The sequence below is a fragment of the Aquarana catesbeiana genome, linkage group LG12 (assembly GCF_042186555.1).
Source record: "Aquarana catesbeiana isolate 2022-GZ linkage group LG12, ASM4218655v1, whole genome shotgun sequence".
Taxonomy (NCBI): domain Eukaryota; kingdom Metazoa; phylum Chordata; class Amphibia; order Anura; family Ranidae; genus Aquarana; species Aquarana catesbeiana.
In genome coordinates this window covers 7,155,738-7,174,404 of record NC_133335.1, presented here as the reverse complement: position 1 = coordinate 7,174,404, position 18,667 = coordinate 7,155,738, and the positions used below count along the sequence as shown (strand labels likewise).

General features: G+C 46.9%; 1 protein-coding gene across 1 annotated transcript in view; it reads right to left on the bottom strand.

Annotated features, from left to right (window-relative positions):
* The window catches only part of SULF2 (sulfatase 2), a gene marked incomplete in the record, with an annotated part of 261,880 nt that overhangs the window by 17,069 nt on the left and 226,144 nt on the right, over window positions 1-18,667 (bottom strand). The window contains 2 exon segments of the mRNA XM_073607195.1: window positions 2,031-2,253; window positions 16,328-16,532. Of these exon segments, the coding sequence (XP_073463296.1) occupies window positions 2,031-2,253; window positions 16,328-16,532 (428 nt within the window).

Here is an 18,667-nt window from a genome sequence, read left to right as displayed (position 1 = left end):
AATTCCCACTGGAGCTCACCGTTTTTAACTCTGATGGTATATTATCCAATAAAATTGTTATACTCTTTCATACAACATTGACTATATCTGTTATTGTGCTGCCTAAAAACCCCAATGTGGGGAAATCTTTCCTTTTTTGTTCCAATTTTTAAGGGGTGAGCAGCAATTTCCTTTTCTTCTCTAGTGTCCCCTCCATTTTTTTAAAGAGTCATTGTAACCATTTGATTTTTTTGTTCACTTTGCATTCGAGGTGAAAAAAATAAAATAAATAAACCTAAAGTTTTCGATTCGGCCGATTCAAAACTTATCGATTCAAACATTACGAATTGAAAAAAATCTGTAAATTCAAAGAAAATTCGATAAAGACACAAAACGAATTCCAAATACATATTGAACGAATCAACTGAGTTTAACAAAACAAAATACTTGAATTAACAAATCAAAAGGAAACAAATTTTTTCGTCCTGCACATGTCTATTTTATCCCTGGCGCCATCTGGTGGCCATAGTGAAGTATTTTCCCCAATTCACTCTTCTAAATTGATATTCAACCTGTAGAGAAAATAGCTGAACAAACATTTGATTTTGCCTCCATTCGCACAGAACGAGTGCATGCGTTTTGCAAAAGAAAGAATTCTACCAAATACACCATTAACCACTTCCGGACCGCCCGCCGTCGTTATACGTCGGTATTTTGACCCTAAATTACGCTTTTTATGGCAGCAGATAACCCCGGCATTTTTAAAAACAGCGGGCAGGCCTCCTTCAGATAAAAGTGGTCTCTACGCCGCAAGATCACTTTTATCTGGGGCAGGAGAGGCCCCCCCCCCCCCCCCATCTCATTCCGGTCGTCTCCGCCGCTTACCGGAGCGACGGAGACGATCGAGTCCTTTCTCCTGTGAGGCATGGAGTTGAGTGAGGGGAAAGTTGGCCCCCAACTCGGCTCCATACCATTGGATGCCGCAAGCGACGGCAAACGTCACTTCCGCCCAATGGTGCATTGAAGTGTAAATATGAATATATATTTTTCCTATTACAAGAGATGAATAAAAGTGACCCAAATTTTTTTTTCTTTAAATGGACATTATAAAAATAAATAATAAAAAGAGAAATACATAAAAAAAAAATAATGTAAAGCGCCCCGTCCTGCCATGCTCACCGCAGAGAAGCGAACGCATACGTAAGTCGCGCCTGCATACGTAAACAGTGTTCAAACCACACATGTGAGGTATCGCCGCGATCGTTAGAGCGAGAGCAATAATTCTAGCCCTCCTCCGTAACTCAAACCTGGTAAACCTGTCAAAAAATTTAAACGTCACCTATGGAGATTTATAAGGGTCAAAGTTTGTCGCCATTCCACGAGCGGGCACAAATTTGAAGCGTCACATGTTGGGTATCAATTTACTCGGCGTAACATCATCTTTTACAATATAAAAAAAAAATGGGGCTAACTTTAAGGTTTTCTTATTTTTTTTTTTATTTAAAAAAATCGTGTTTGTAAGACCGCTGTGCAAACAAGGTGTGACAGAAAGTATTGCAACAACCGCCATTTTATTCTCTAGGGTGTCTGAAAAATATATATAAAATATATATATATGTATATATAAAATGTTTGGGGGTTCCAAGTAATTTTCTAGCAAAAAAACCTGATTTTTAACTTGTAAATGAGTTTTAAAACTAGGCCGGTCCTCAAGTGGTTAAAGTCCAAGTTAGATTTTGCCAGTTTAGTACATGCAGTAGGACAGGGACATTGTAGAGCGCAGTGACCATAGAAGACTTTTGGTAGAGAATTGAACAAAACTGGAGCAAATAGAATCTGGAGCAGCTGTGCCTGGCAACCAATCAGCTTCTCTCGTCAGCTTGGTTAAGCTTTGAAAATGAAACCTAGAAGCTGATTGGTTGCCCTGCACAGTTGCTTCAGTCTTAGTAAATTCCCCATCATAGATGATCAGTCAGTATAATGGGAGGTTCTGCACTTTGGTTAATGAATGGAGACTTGGAGGGTAGAATAACGATCCCCCGATATCTCACCGGTGTGTCACTTTCAGAGCGCTGGGCACCACCAGCTCGTTGGTGAGACTCCCCGTCCCGCTGAAGTCCTCGTCGTCCTCGGGGTTGGACATCTGGCGCTTGGTGAAGTTTCTCTTCGTCACCGGCTGGTACTCCTGCTCCAACGCCATGTTGAAGATCTTCCCGCCCACTTCGACGGTCACCGAGCGAGCCGAGCGGTTCCGGAGATAGCCGGCCTTGTACTCTGCAAGACGGGGAGAGAACGTTCGATATAAAAAGAGCAGATGACGACTGAACACCGGACACAGAGGTCTCCCCATACTTCATTCACAAAGCTCTGCAACTGGTTCTCCTTCACATAGTTATTACCTATGATATAAAATATATCTAAAGCAGTCTATATACAGCGCATCCGGAAAGTATTCACAGCGCTTCACTTTTTCCACATTTTGTTATGTTATAGCTTTATTCCAAAATGGATTAAATTCATTACTTTCCTCAAAATTCTACAAACAATCCCCCATAATGACAATGTGAAAGAAGTTTGTTTGAAATCTTTGCAAATTTTTTAAAAATGAAAAAAAAAAAAAAAAAAAAAAACGGTATATTTGTATCAGAGACTCCTCCCATGTACATAACTATCACAGGCTCCTCCCATGTACATAACTATCACAGGCTCCTCCCATGTACAGAAATATCACAGGCTCCTCCCAAGTACATAAGTATCACAGGCTCCTCCCATGTACAGAAGTATCACAGGCTCCTCCCATGTACATAAGTCTCACAGGCTCCTCCCATGTACATAAGTCTCACAGGCTCCTCCCATGTACATAAGTCTCACAGGCTCCTCCCATGTACATAAGTCTCACAGGCTCCTCCCATGTACATAAGTCTCACAGGCTCCTCCCATGTACATAAGTCTCACAGGCTCCTCCCATGTACAGAAGTCTCACAGGCTCCTCCCATGTACAGAAGTCTCACAGGCTCCTCCCATGTACAGAAGTCTCACAGGCTCCTCCCATGTACAGAAGTCTCACAGGCTCCTCCCATGTACAGAAGTCTCACAGGCTCCTCCCATGTACAGAAGTCTCACAGACTCCTCCCATGTACATAAGTATCACAGGCTCCTCCCATGTACAGAAGTCTCACAGGCTCCTCCCATGTACAGAAGTATCACAGGCTCCTCCCATGTACATAAGTATCACAGGCTCCTCCTATGTACATAAGTATCACAGGCTCCTCCCATGTACATAAGTATCACAGGCTCCTCCCATGTACATAAGTATCACAGGCTCCTCCCATGTACATAAGTATCACAGGCTCCTCCTATGTACATAAGAATCACAGGCTCCTCCCATGTACATAAGAATCACAGCCTTTGCCATGACACTCAGCACTGAGCTCAGGTACATCCTGTCTCCACTGATCATCCTTGAGATGTTTCTACAACTTGATTGGAGTCCATCTGTGGTAAATTCAGTTGATTGGACATGATTTGGAAAGGCACACACCTGTCTATAGAAGGTCCCTCAGATAACAGTGCATGTCAGAGCACAAACCAAGCTATTAAGTCCAAGGAATTGTCTGTAGACCTCCGAGACAGGATTGTATGGAGGCACAGATCTGGGGAAGGGTACAGAAACATTTCTGCAGCATTGAAGGTCCCAATGAGCACAGTGATCTCCATCATCCGTAAATGGAAGAAGTTTGGAACCACCAGGACTCTTCCTAGAGCGGACCGCCTGGCCAAACTGAGTGATCGGGGAGAAGAGTCTTAGTCAGGGAGGTGACCAAGAACCCGATGGTCACTCTGACAGAGCTCCAGCATTTTTCTGTGGAGAGAGGAGAACCTTCCAGAAGAACAACCATCTCTGCAGCACTCCACCAATCAGGACTGTATGGTAGAGTGGCCAGACAGAAGCCACTCCTCAGCAAAAGGCACATGACAGCCCACCTGGAGTTTCCCAAAAGGCACCTGAAGGACTCTCAGATCATGAGAAACAAAATTCTCTGGTCTGATGAAACAAAGATTGAACTCTTTGGCCTGAATGGCAAGTGTCATGTCTGGAGGAAACCAGGCACCGCTCATACTTTCGGGATGCGTTGTATTTTTAATTGTTTTGTTATAACGTAGTTACAAACCTATTTCCCCTCAGCCTGCCCTCCCTACCCTGGGAACCCATCTCTCAGCACTCACTTCCTTTAAAAGAAGCAAAGTTGTCAAACAGAAAACAAGTTCAACAATCACCATGTGACTCTATAGAAGACACAAGGCTCAATTCACAAACCATGAACACCAGGTAGTCATGTGACCGTCCTTTTCTAATCCCACTGAGCTGAGCCAAAATGAAAGTTGTTCTAAAAACATTTTTACCTTAACACATTACTTGCATTAAAAGTAAAAAAAAAATCTTGCAGTAATTTTATCAGCCCCCCACCCCCCTATCTCTCTCAATCCCGCACTGAGGCCATCTGCAGTGGCGCTCTCTCCCCTCTTCCTGGTCTCACATGGCACATAGACAGCAGCGGGAGCCATTGGCTGCTGTCAAATCAAATCCTACGAAGAGAAGGCAGGGGATGGGCCTAGCTGCACTGTGTGTGTCTATGGAAGCACACAGCCAGGCTTTGGAGCGAGCCCACACATGTGCCACCACAGGAAGTGGCTTCCTATGTTGGCACACAGAGATGCTCAGCGGCGGGGAACCCCAGAAGAGGAAGTTAGGGGTCACTCTGTGCAATACCATTGCAGAGAACAGGTAAGTTTACCATGTTTGTTGTTTTAGGAAAAATATTTATTATTATTATTATTATTATTATACAGGATTTATATAGCGCCAACAGTTTACGCAGCGCTTTACAACATTAGGGCAGACAGTACAAGTACAATACAATTCAATACAGGAGGAATCAGAGGGCCCTGCTCGTTAGAGCTTACAATCTAGGAGGGAGGGTCAAGTTATACAAAAGGGTAATAGCTGTGGGGGATGAGCCAACGGAGAAAATAGTGCAGTTGTTAGATGGAGGCAGGATAGGCTTCTCTGAAGAGGAAAGTTTTCAGGGATCGCCTAAAAGTGGATAAAGTTGGAGACAGTCTGACAGATTGGGGTAGGGAATTCCAGAGGATGGGTGAGGCTCGGGAGAAGTCCTGGAGGCGGATATGGGAGGAGGTGATGAGGGAGCTAGAGAGCAGGAGGTCTTGGGAGGAACGGAGATGGCGATTAGGTTGGTATTTTGAGACTAGGTTAGTGATGTAGCTGGGGGCAGAGTTGTGGATGGCTTTGTAACTTATTGTTAGTATTTTGAATTTAATTCGTTGGGCGAGTGGTAGCCAATGGAGGGATTGGCAGAGAGGGGTAGCAGACACTGAGCGGTTTGTAAGGTGGATGAGTCTGGCAGCAGCATTCATGATGGACTGAAGGGGGGATAGTCTGTTTAAAGGTAAGCCAATGAGGAGGGAGTTGCAGTAGTCGAGGCGAGAGATAACCAGGGAGTGAATCAGGAGCTTTGTGGTTTCATTGGTTAGAAAGGGACGTAGTTTAGAGATGTTGCGGAGGTTGAGGCGGCAAGCTTTGGAAAGTGATTGGATGTGGGGCTGAAAGGAGAGTTCAGAATCCAGGATAACACCTAGCACCCTGACATGTGGGGACGGGTGGAGGGTTTTGCCATTGCTCTTCACAGAGAAGTCAGGGGAAGAGGCACGTGGGGGAGGAAATATTATAAGCTCGGTTTTGGACAAGTTGAGTTTGAGGAAGTGGTGTGACATCCATACAGATATGTCGGTTAGTAAGTTAATGATGCGTGAGGAGACTGATGGAGTGAGTTGAGGGGTGGAGAGATAGATTTGTGTGTCATCAGCATAGAAATGATATTGAAAGCCGTGAGAGGCTATCAGCTGACCCAGGGAAGAGGTGTAGATTGAAAATAAAAGAGGTCCAAGAACAGAACCTTGGGGGACCCCGACAGAGAAGGGAAGAGGAGTGGAGGAAGTAGAATTGTAAGTGACACTGAAGGTGCGTTGGGATAGGTAGGATGAGAGCCACTGAAGAGCACAGTCACGGAGACCGAGGGAGTAAAGTTTTTTGAGGAGGAGGGGGTGGTCAACCGTGTCAAAGGCAGCTGAAAGATCCAGAAGTAGGAGTACAGAATAGTGTCCATTGGTTTTTGCAGTTAGTAGGTCATTTGTGAGTTTTAAAAGAGCAGTTTCTGTGGAGTGTTGAGGGCGAAATCCAGATTGAAGGGGATCAAGAAGGTTGTTTTTAATGAGGTGGTCACTCAGTTGGTTGTAAACCAGGCGTTCAAGGAGTTTAGAGGAAAAGGGGAGCAAGGAGATTGGGCGTAGGTTGTTAAGATTGGTAGGGTCCAAGGACGGTTTTTTGAGTATGGGGGTGACCAGTGCATGTTTTAGAGCATCGGGGAAGATGCCAGAGGTGAGGGAGAGATTGAAGACGTGGGTTAGAGAGTGTAGGATGGGGTCAGAGGGTGACCGTAGCATTTGAGAGGGAATAGGGTCCAGGGTACAGGTGGTTAGGTGGGCGATAGAAAGGAGTTTAGCAACTTCATCTGTAGTAGTAGATTTGAATAGGGGGAGTTTCAGTTGTACCTCTTGACATGGGGTCTTAGCTGGGGGAGATACCTGTAGAATAGAGATTTCATCACGGATTGTATCAATCTTGTTTTTGAAGTGATTAGCGATTTCCTGGGCAGTGAGTAAGTCAGTGGGTTGAGGACAAAGTAGAGAGTTGAAGGTAGAGAAGAGTTTACGGGGATTGGATGAGAAAGTGTTAACAAGAGTTGTAAAATAGGTTTGCTTGGCAGTGTGGAGGAAAGAATAGTATATTTGGAGGGCAGATTTGTATTGGTTGAAGTCTTTGAGAGACTTAGTCTTGTGCCACAGACGCTCAAGAGCGCGACTACGTTTTTTGAGAATTTTAGTGTCATCTGTTTGCCAGGGTTGTAGGGGTCGAGGCCTGATTCTGCGTGTAGTGAGGGGAGCAAGCTTATCCAGGGTGGAGGACAGAGATTTATTGTAGATGGACATGGCTTGGTTGGGGCAGGACAGGGGAGAGATTTTGTCATAGAGGTGGTCAGTAGCAGAATAGAGGAGACAGGAGTTGAAGTTGCGAAAGTTTCTACGGGTGATGGTTAGGCGATTGGAGGGAAAGGTGGTGGAAGACAGGGGGAGAGAGAAACTAATAAGGTGGTGGTCCGAGAGAGGAAAAGGATTGTTTGAGAAGTTGCATGGAGTGCATAGGTAGGAGAATACAAGGTCAAGGGTGTTCCCATCAGAGTGAGTAGAAGCCTGTACCCATTGCTTCAGGTCAAATGAAGAGGTTAAACTAAGAAGTTTAGAAGTAGCAGGAATGTTTGTATTAGCAGGGATGTTGAAATCACCGAGAAGGATTGTGGGAATATCCGAAGAGAGAAAGTAGGGTAGCCAGGCAGAAAACTCATCAAGGAAAGTCGATAATGGTCCAGGGGGCCGGTAGATCACAGCAATTCTTAGGGAAGTAGGAGAGAAAAGACGTATACAGTGGGCTTCAAATGATGAGAGGGAAAAAGAGGGAGGAAGGTGAATAACCTGGAAGGTGCTCTGGGGGGATAGGAGGAATCCCACTCCACCTCCCTTGCGTCCATTAGGCCTAGGGGAGTGAGTCCAGTGAAGGCCACCCTGGGAGAGGGAAGCAGGAGAAGGGGTGTCATATTCGTGGAGCCAGGTTTCTGTGAGAGCAAGTAGATTAAAGGAATTAGTGACAAAGAGGTCATGAACAGCAGTGAGTTTGTTGCAGACAGAGCGGGCGTTCCAGAGGGCACAGGAGAGAGGGAGGCTGGCGTTGGGAAGAAGAGGAATGGAGACTAGATTGTGTAGATTGCGACTACTGCCAGAGGATGTAGGGTGATGGTGATGGGTGTGTTGGGCACAGTTAAATAAGGGAGGCCCAGGGTTTGGGGAAATATCTCCAGCGATTAGGAGAAGCAGAAGAGTGAGGGAGGTAATATGAGAATATGATTTGTATGAGGGGACATGCTTTAGTATCCTGGGGGGTATGTTAGCAAGTGGGCTTAGAGTTAGAAAGAGGTGATGAGTGCAGTAGTAGGGGGAGGGGAGAAGTGAGGGTGATATGTACAGATTGTGTGGTGGAGCAGAGGGATGTAGAGAAGAGAGCTTGAGGAGAGAGGCTGCAATTGTAAAGAGGAGGAGAGGTAAAGAGAGCATGTTCAGAGAAGGTGAGATAATATGAAAATGAGATCACCCGCAATCTGCTATGGTTAGCTTTGTGCAAATCGCTGAAGTGCAAGAGCAGAAGTGTCACTTATTTTCAGAACCCCACTTCTTTGGAAGAACCCCCTGTATGTGCAGCCCCCTGTATGTGCTCCCCTGTAAAGAAGGCCTTGTTATATACTGTGTTGGGTGTGGATGGAATCTGGCAATTAATCAATTAGGAGGGCATATTAGGAACACAGCAAGCAGGGCATAACTTTCACACCACAATCAAACTGCAAGGGGACTAAAAGGCCAAAATTGTAAAGATAAGGAAACCCATAATTTAGGTAAGACTTAATAGCTAAATAAACATTGAAATAATGTGAGCATGGCTACTGATGGAGTTGAGACAGCGGTGACAAACAGATTTACCAAAAATGTATATAAGCGGTCAGTCAAAATAAAAGAATAGTGCTCGTAACTACTTTATTTTTTGGAAATGATACTCATCCTGGTGTGTGAATTGGGCCTATAAAAGGATTTTCCTATTGCAACAAATATCGCAAAAAAGTATTGAGGGGGATGCGGACCACACTGCATTCACTGCTTTATCAGACAGTATTGTTTAGGCTTTGGGGGAATAAGCAAGTTGAAACGCGTCAGTTTGTGGTGAAAACAATGGCACAATTTCTGTGCACCCAATGAATGTCATAACACAAGTTCTATGTGGTGTCACACCAGTCCCAGCGTTTCTATGAACGTCTGATCACATGTGCCAAGATAACGAAGCACCTGCACCGATGTTTGAATGTAAAAACTATATCCACGGATGTTCCACGAGAAGGCAGCAGTGTGATCCAGGGGGAGGGGACAGAGAGCCAGAGCATTGTGTGTATAAGGCAGCAGTGTGATCCAAGTAGAGGGGACAGAGAGCCAGAGCATTGTGTGTATAAGGCAGCAGTGTGATCCAAGGGGGAGGGGACAGAGAGCTGGAGCATTGTGTGTATAAGGCAGCAGTGTGATCCAAGGGGAGTGGACAGAGAGCCGGAGCATTGTGTGTATAAGGCAGCAGTGTGATGGAGGGGGGCAGAGAGCTGGAGCATTGTGTGTATAAGGCAGCAGTGTGATGGAGGGGGCAGAGAGCCGGAGCATTGTGTGTATAAGGCAGCAGTGTGATCCAGGGGAGGGGGGCAGAGAGCCGGAGCATTGTGTGTATAGGGCAGCAGTGTGATCCAGGGGAGGGGGACAGAGAGCCTGAGCATTGTGTGTATAAGGCAGCAGTGTGATCCAGGGGGGAGGGGACAGAGAGCTGGAGCATTGTGTGTACAAGGCAGCAGTGTGATCCAAGGGGAGGGGACAGAGAGCCGGAGCATTGTGTGTATAAGGCAGCAGTGTGATGGAGGAGGCAGAGAGGAGCAGTGTGTGTATAAGGCAGCAGTGTGATCCAGGGGAGGGGGGCAGAGAGCCAGAGCATTGTGTGTATAAGGCAGCAGTGTGATCCAGGGGAGGGGGACAGAGAGCCGGAGCATTGTGTGTATAAGGCAGCAGTGTGATGGAGGGGGGCAGAGAGCCGGAGCATTGTGTGTATAAGGCAGCAGTGTGATCCAGGGGAGGGGGGCAGAGAGCCAGAGCATTGTGTGTATAAGGCAGCAGTGTGATGGAGGGGGGCAGAGAGCCGGAGCATTGTGTGTATAAGGCAGCAGTGTGGTCCAGGGGGAGGGGACAGAGAGCTGGAGCATTGTGTGTATAAGGCAGCAGTGTGGTCCAGGGGAGGGGGGCAGAGAGCCAGAGTATTGTGTGTATAAGGCAGCAGTGTGATGGAGGGGGGCAGAGAGCCAGAGCATTGAGTGTATAAGGCAGCAGTGTGATCCGGGGGGGGGGGGGAGCATTGTGTGTATAAGGCAGCAGTGTGATCCAGCTCCCATTTTACAGCTGAGAATATACAAACTCTACACACAGATTCGATCCCTCTGCTCCCGTATTATAGACGGGTTAGGTGTGCACAAAATATCCTCATCAGTAACAATAATATAGGCAGCACAGATCACAAAACACAAACCCAAAAGATGCCTCTTTTTTGCGATCCCATCACCATGCCTGCGTTGCAGTCAAACCCCCACAAGATGGCGCCAGACCACCACAAATCCCCAACAGGCTGCATGGCGATCGTTTAGCATTAAATACAGTTTTAACAAATCAACAGTCTTCAAAAGAAATGCTCTTCAATCCTCTCCTAATCTCTCCGAATGATCTGCGTTGTCCTCGTTCACCTCCGTTTTATTGTCATTCCCTCTTCACACAGCAAATTGCCTTCCCTCTCAGTGAGCGCCGCTAATGACTGAAGAGGGAGATTTAAATATGAATCTACGCGCTTCACTGCCATCAGCTGCTAAATATCCAATTAGTCTATTATTCCGTCCTTTATTTTTCAGTGAAAAAAAACTAGTGCCACGTCTATTGCTATGGAGGTCTTGTCTAGTAAAGGCGGGTGTGCAGTGTGGGGGCTGGTGTGCAGTGTGGGGGGGCTGGTGTGCAGCGTGGGGGGGCAGTGTGCGACGGGCGGAGGGGCAGTGTGCGGCGGGGGGGGCTGGTGTGCGGCGGGGGGGGCTGGTGTGCGGCGGGGGGGCTGGTGTGCGGCGGGGGGGCTGGTGTGCGGCGGGGGGGGCTGGTGTGCGGCGGTGGGGGCTGGTGTGCGGCGGGGGGGCTGGTGTGCAGCGGGGGGGCTGGTGTGTGGCGGGGATGGGGGGGCTGGTGTGGGGGGCTCTGATGTGTGGCGGGGGGGCTCTGGTGTGCGGCGGGGGGGCTGGTGTGCGGCGGGGGGGCTGGTGTGCGGGGGGGGGCTGGTGTGCGGCGGGGGGCTGGTGTGGGGGGCTCTGATGTGTGGCGGGGGGGCTCTGGTGTGCGGCGGGGGGCTGGTGTGCGGCGGGGGGGGCTGGTTTGCGGCGGGGGGGCTGGTGTGCGGCGGGGGGGGCTGGTGTGCGGCGGGGGGCTGGTGTGCGGCGGGGATGGGGGGGCTGGTGTGGGGGGGCTCTGGTGTGCGGCAGGGGGGGCTGGTGTGGGGGGCTCTGGTGTGCGGCGGGGGGGCTGGTGTGTGGCGCTCTGATGTGTGGCGGGGGGGCTCCGGTGTGCGGAGGGTCGTAAAGATGGGGGTAGGCCATAAAATATGGAGGGGTCCAAAACCCTCCAAACATACGACTTGTTCAGATACAGAAAATGTGGACTGGACCCAGGATCAATGTACATCACATAGAACTATGAAGAGATCCTGAAATATGAGCATTTCTGATTATCTAACAATTTTTCAGAAATTCTCCACCTTTTATCATTAAAAAGCAATCCTTGAGCTCCAGTCAGTGACTTTTCATAGATGTCATCAGTCTGCTGCAGGCAGGAGGCAGTACTTCCTCAGTCTCCCCTCTCCCAGTGATCAGACTGCAGCATTGTGTGATCTCTGAGAGGTAATATATACAGCGGGTAAAATAAGTATTGAACACGTCACCATTTTTCTAGGTAAATCTATTGGTAAAGGTGATATTGACATGAAATGTTCCCCACATGTCGGTGACAATCCATACATACAAAGACACCAAAACAAAAGTTCAGAAATGAAGTTCTGTGTAATAAAATGGAAGGACACAGGGAAAAAGTATTGAACACATGAAGAAAGGGAGGTGCAAAAAGGCATGGAAAGCCAAGACATCAGCTGAAACCTATCAGTAATTAGAAAGCAATCCTTCTCTTTGTCAGTGCAAATTATTAGCTGGTTCAGTCTCATCCGATGGCCTATAAAAAGGTGTCTCATTACTAAGGTGTCACACAAAAAACATCTCATGATGGGTAAAAGCAAAGAGCTCTCTCAAGACCTTCACAACCTTATTGTTGTAAAACATACTGACGGCATTGGTTACAGAAGGATTTCTAAACTTCTGAATGTTCCAGTGAGCACTGTTGGGGCCATAATCCAAAAGTGGAAAGACTATATCTTCACCATAAACTGGTCGGGACCAGGTGCTCCTCGCAAGATTTCTGACAGAGGAGTGAAAAGAATTATCAGAAGAGTTGTCCAAGAGCCAAGGACCACTTGTGGAGAGCTTCAGAAAGGCCTGGAATTAGCAGGCACACAATAAGTAATGCACTCACCCGCCATGGCCTGTATGGACACTCAACACTCCATTGCTGAAGAAGAAGCATGGTGAAGCTCATTTAAAGTTTGCTGCACAACATTTAGACAAGGCTGTGAAATACGGGGAGAATATAGTCTGGTCAGAGGAGACCAACATTGAGCTCTTTGGATGCCATAATACACCCCATGTTTGGAGGTCACATCGCCCCAAAAGCACCCCCCATACCAACAGTAAGGCTTGGAGGCGGGAACATCATGGAGTGGGCGGGGCTGCTTTTCAGCATACGGTACTGGCAAACTTCATATCATTGAAGGAAGGATGAATGGTGATAAAAATCTGCTTCCATCTACCAGGATGATGAAGATGAAACGAGGGCGGACATCTCAGGAGGACATCTCAGGAGGACATCTCAGGAGGACAATGATCCCAAACACAAAGCCAGGGAGAAAGAAAAATAAAGCTGCTAGAATGGCCCAGCCAATCACATGACTTGTATCCAATAGAAAATCTATGGAAAGAACTAAAGATCAGAGTTCATAGAAGAGGCCCACGGAACCTTCAAGATTTGAAGACCAAAATCACATCTGAGCAACACATGCGACTCGTTCCTCCATACAGGAGCCGGAGTCTTGAGGCCGCCATTACCAACAAAGGATTTTGTTAAAAAAAATTTCAGTTAGGGGGTTCAATACTTTTTCCCTGTGTCCTTCCATTTTATTACACAGAACTTCCATTTCTGAACGGATTTGTTTTGGTGTCTTTGTATGTATGGATTGCATGAGTTGTTACCGACATGTGGGGGAAATTTTCATGTCAATCGCGCCTTTAGAACTACACTATATTGTCAAAAGTATTGGGACGCCTGCCTTTACACACACATGAACTTTAATGACATCCCAGTCTTAGTCCGTAGGGTTCAATATTGAGTTGGCCCCGCCCTTTGCAGCTATAACAGCTTCAACTCTTCTGGGAAGGCCGTCCACAAGGTTTAGGAGGGTGTCTATGGGAATGTTTGACCATTCTTCCAGGAGCGCATTTGTGAGGTCAGGCACTGATGTTGGATGGGAAGGCCTGGCTCGTAGCCTCCGCTCTAATTCATCCCAAAGGTGTTTCTATGGGGTTGAGGTCAGGACTCTATGCAGGACATTCAAGTTCCTCCACCCCAAACTCGCTCATCCATGTCTTTATGGACCTTGCTTTGTGCACTGGTGGTCATGTTGGAACAGGAAGGGGCCGTCCCCAAACTGTTCCCACAAAGTTGGGAGCATGAAATTGTCCAAAATGTCTTGGTATGCTGACGCCTTAAGAGTTCCCTTCACTGGAACTAAGGGGCCAAGTCCAACCCCTGAAAAACAACCCCCACACCATAATCCCCCCTCCACCAAATGATTTGGACCAGTGCACAAAGGTCCATAAAGACATGGATGAGCGAGTTTGGGATGGAGGAGCTTGACTGGCCTGCACAGAGTCCTGACCTAAACCCGATAGAACACCTTTGGGATGAATTAGAGCGGAGACTACAAGCCAGACCTTCTCGTCATCATCAGTGCCTGACCTCACAAATGCTCTTCTGGAAGAATAGTCAAACATTCCCATAGACACACTCCTAAACCTTGTGGACGGCCTTCCCAGAAGAGATGAAGCTGTTATAGCTGCAAAGATTGGCCAACTCAATATTGAACCCAAGTCCAATACCCCTGAAAAACAGCCCCACATTATAATCCCCCCTCCACCAAATGATTGGGGCCAGTATGTGGCAGAGTGTCCCCTATATACCTGCTGTCACCGTGTGTGATATGGCGCTCCATGTACCATAGAGGTGTATGAAGTCTGATGTATGGCCTCTCACACGTGCAACCGCCATATCGGACCCTCGTTGTGCCCCCCCCAGTAAATGAGACCTCATCGGCCACTGCAGGCGACACAGACAGCCCTCCGCCCAGCCCCCACCCTCCATATCTGGAACGGGATCGTTCTTCATCTCCGTCTTTTGAGAAGGAAATTTTCCATCCGGACCGGCAGGGGCAGCCGATGCGCTCCGTGTCACCAAGCTGGGAGGGGAGTTTTATTTTCCAGAGCCGTCGCTGTGGAAAGTCGTTTAGCGGATTTACGGCCCTCTCGGCGGGAATTGGGCGTCTCACGAGGTGACGAGACCGCGGTAACTTTACTGCCGCTCTGGAAAAAACTCGCCGTGCCAGCCAAGCGACGCAGAGAAAAAAAAAACAAAAAACGAAAGATTCTCGGAGGGGCATTAATACCACATTACAGGGGAGAAAGAAAAATATGAAGAAAGGCGGAATTTTCCAGAAGGGAAGATGAAAGATCGGCTGCAACCCTCTTAAAGAGGAACTCCGGGGCAATAGAAAAAACTCCAGGCAAATTGTCTAAAATGCAGATGATTTTTATATATATATATAAAATTCATCTATGTATAAAATATCATATATATAAAAAAAAAAAAAAAAAAGATATTTTACCTGACAAGGGATATTTCCATCCATCCTTGACATTTACACTGCTGTGCTGCACAGCCTGGCAGGGGAGGAGACCTGATTTTTCCATTGCTGCAATTCAGTAGCACTTACAAGTCTTTTCTCTTCCTCTGTCTTTGATTGGACAGTGAAAGGAGAAGCAGCAGACTGATCAGCTCATCTTTCTGGTCACTCTGCTCTCTCCTCCTAATCAGGTCTCTGGCACTAGAGCATAACTGATTGGCTCCTTGTGCTGCTTTCTCCCTTCCCCAGTCTGAGCTCTGCTGTGCAGGGACTGCAAAAAGGTTTGTATACATTTAATGATTCAGAGCCCCATTACGTTGTGTTTTCTTATATCTGCCTGGAGATCAGTTTTATAATGCTCAATACTAGCTGAAAGTAGAAATCAGCACACTGATCTGTACAATAATCCGCACTGGAGACTTTTGATTGGTTGGCTGCAGATTATCGCTCCATGCTAAGAAAGCATTGCTACAGGGAAGGGAGCGTCCACCTCACCCTGTGTTTGCTGCCCCATGTGTCTTGAATTGATGCTGGGGGCGGGGAAGTTTTGGGGGGGGGCTGGGGGCGGAGAGGCTTGGGAAATGGAGCCGGGGGGGGGGGGGGGGGCGGAGGCAGGAGGCTGGGGGCGCGGAGGCTGGGGGGCTTGGGGCATGAAGGCTGGGGGCAGGAGGCAGGGAGGTTGGGGGCAGGGGGACTGGAGGCAGGGAGGTTGGGGGCGGGGGGCTGGAGGTGCGGAGGCTGGGGGCGGAGAGGCTGGGATGCTTGTGGCGCGGAGGCTGGGGGCGGGGGGGCTTGTGGCACGAAGGCTGGGGGGCTTGGGGCACGAAGGCTAGGGGCGGGGGGGCTGGAGGCACGAAGGCTAGGGGCGGGGGGGCTGGAGGCAGGGAGGTTGGGGGCGCGGAGGCTGGGGAGCTCTGGGGCGGGGTTGTGAATTTCCACCTGTCAACGATTTACAGCATCACTCTCTTCTGCGATTCCTGCTCTGTCTCACATTTTCCAATCTCCTCTGTGGTCGGCTCCATCCTATTCAGATAACACAGCGGATGGACGGAACATTCCCAGATGGGAAAAAAACATTTTTTCCGGTCTCCGACACAAAACTATAAAGAGGACCCGTCTTCATCATCACCTTCTATATCCTCATAAAGTACAGCTGGTCAGTGATGATGTCATACACCCAGCTGACATCAGAATTATCAATGTTCCAGAGTTATAGATTTCCCAGATTTATCATAAAACACACAACCAACATCTCTTATGTAGGGTCATCTGTACAGCACTGCGGTATATGTCAGAGCCATATAAATGTATAATAGTGTGTGACTGTGGGGGGGACATTAGAGTGTCAGCTCCTCTGAGACAGACCGTTCTCATGTGGTTTGTACAGCGCTATGGAATACACTGAGACCATAAACATAATAATCAAGAAATAAACATCCATACCGATGATAAGGGAGAAATATATAGAATTAATATACACTGTTGGAGAATACTGACTTTTCTTGGTGAGAAGTTTCTTGCGGCGGCCCAGCGGGGTCATCTTATAGGTGATGGGGTCGCAGTTACACTCGTCGCTGGTGTAGTAATTGCTCATAAGGTTGGGGGATTTATTTACACTGCTGGGGACAGCCGACAGACTCGCCATCCCTTTACACTTGTGTAATCGCAGCTTTCCTGTCGCATCTTCAACACACTGCCATTTCTATGGAAGGAAAATTCCAGATGTGAGATCCATGTGCAGGTCTCATAAACGCCCCGCCCCCACCCCAGATTAAAAAAAAAAAAAAAGAGGACCTTTCACAATGTACAGTTACCTCTTTATGTAGCTGAGTAGTATCATTAACCCCCCCCCAAACATTTAGGGGCAACTACCGGCTGTCAAAATGACAGCTGTAGTTGCTGTGTTTATCTAGAACACCGACCGCTTTAAAAAAAAACAGACCTTCTGACAATGTATTATCATTATTCAGATACAGAGTATCATTGTTACTTTTTTCGTACTTCTGTATTTTCTCTGTTTCTTTCATCTGCAAATGAAATGGAGAAATTTCCATCTGCACAGGATGTCTGTTAAAGCAACCTGACCATTTACCATTGTTTAAGTTTATTCTAATTGGCCCCAATTAACTTCTTTTACCTTCGTTCCATAGCGAGTATTTTTTTTTTTTTATTTCTATTGTTTTGACCAATAATATTTAAACTTAATTTTTAGTTTTTTTTTTTTTTTAGTTTTGCAATAAAAAAACATTTTGAAAAACATTTTTTTTTTTAAATTAAAAATAATTTTTCAATGCTTTGGACCAAAATCATAAGTGTCATTTTAAACAGGACATATGATTAAAAAAACAAAAAAAACTATACATTGTTATATGTGTGTATATATATATATATATATATATATATATATATATATATATATATATATATATATATATATATATATATATATATATATATATATATACACACACACACAGTATCTGACAAAAGTAAGTACACCCCTCAGTCACATTTGTGTAAATCTTTTCTTCTATCTTTTCATGTGACAACACTGAAGAAATGACACTTGTCTACAATGTAAAGTAGTGAGTGTACAGCTTGTATAACAGTGTAAATTTGCTGTCCCCTCAAAATAACTCAACACACAGCCATTAATGTCTAAACCGCTGGCAACAAAAGTCAGTACACCCCTAAGTGAAAATGTCCAAAATGGGCCCAAAGTGTCAATATTTTGTGTGGCCACCATTATTTTCCAGCACTGCCTTAACCCTCTTGGGCATGGAGGTCACCAGAGCTTCACAGGTTGTCACTGGAGTCCTCTTCCACTCCTCCATGACGACATCACAGAGCTGGTGGATGTTAGAGACCTTGCACTCCTCCACCTTCTGTTTGAGGATGTCCCACAGATGTTCAATAGGGTTTAGGTCTGGAGACATGCTTGGCCAGTCCATCACCTTTACCTTCAGCTTCTTTAGCAAGGCAGTGGTGGTCTTGGAGGTGTGTTTGGGGTCGTTATGTTAGAATACTGCCCTGCGGCCCAGTCTCTGAAGGGAGGGGATCATGCTCTGCTTCAGTATGTCACAGTACATGTTGGCATTCATGGTCCCCTCAATGATCTGTAGCTCCCCAGTGTCGGCAGCACTCATGCAGCCCCAGACCATGACACTCCCGCCACCATGCTTGACTGTAGGCAAGATACACTTGTCTGTCCTCCTCACCTGGTTGCCCCCACACACGCTTGTCACCATCTGAACCAAATAAGTTTATCTTGGTCTCATCAGACCACAGGACATGGTTCCAGTAATCCATGTCCTTAGTCTGCTTGTCTTCAGCAAACTGTTTGTGGACTTTCTTGTGCATCATCTTTAGAAGAGGCTTCCTTCTGGGATGACAGCCATGCAAACCAATTTGATGCAGTGTGCGGCGTATGGTCTGAGCACTGACAGACTGACCCCCCACCTCTACAACCTCTGCAGCAATGCTGGCAGCACTCATACATCTATTTTCCAAAGACAACCTCTGGATATGACGCTGAGCACGTGACCTCAACTTCTTTGGTGGACCATGGCGAGGCCTGTTCTGAGTGGAACCTGTCCTATTATACCGCTGTATGGTCTTGTCCACCGTGCTGCAGCTCAGTTTCAGGGTCTTGGCAATCTTCTTATAGCCTAGGCCATCTTTATGTAGAGCAACCATTCTTTTTTTTAGATCCTCAGAGAGTTCTTTGCCATGAGGTGCCATATTGTACTTCCGGTGACCAGTAAGAGTGAGAGCGATAACACCAAATTTAACACACCTGCTCCCCATTCACACCTGAGACCTTGTAACACTAACGAG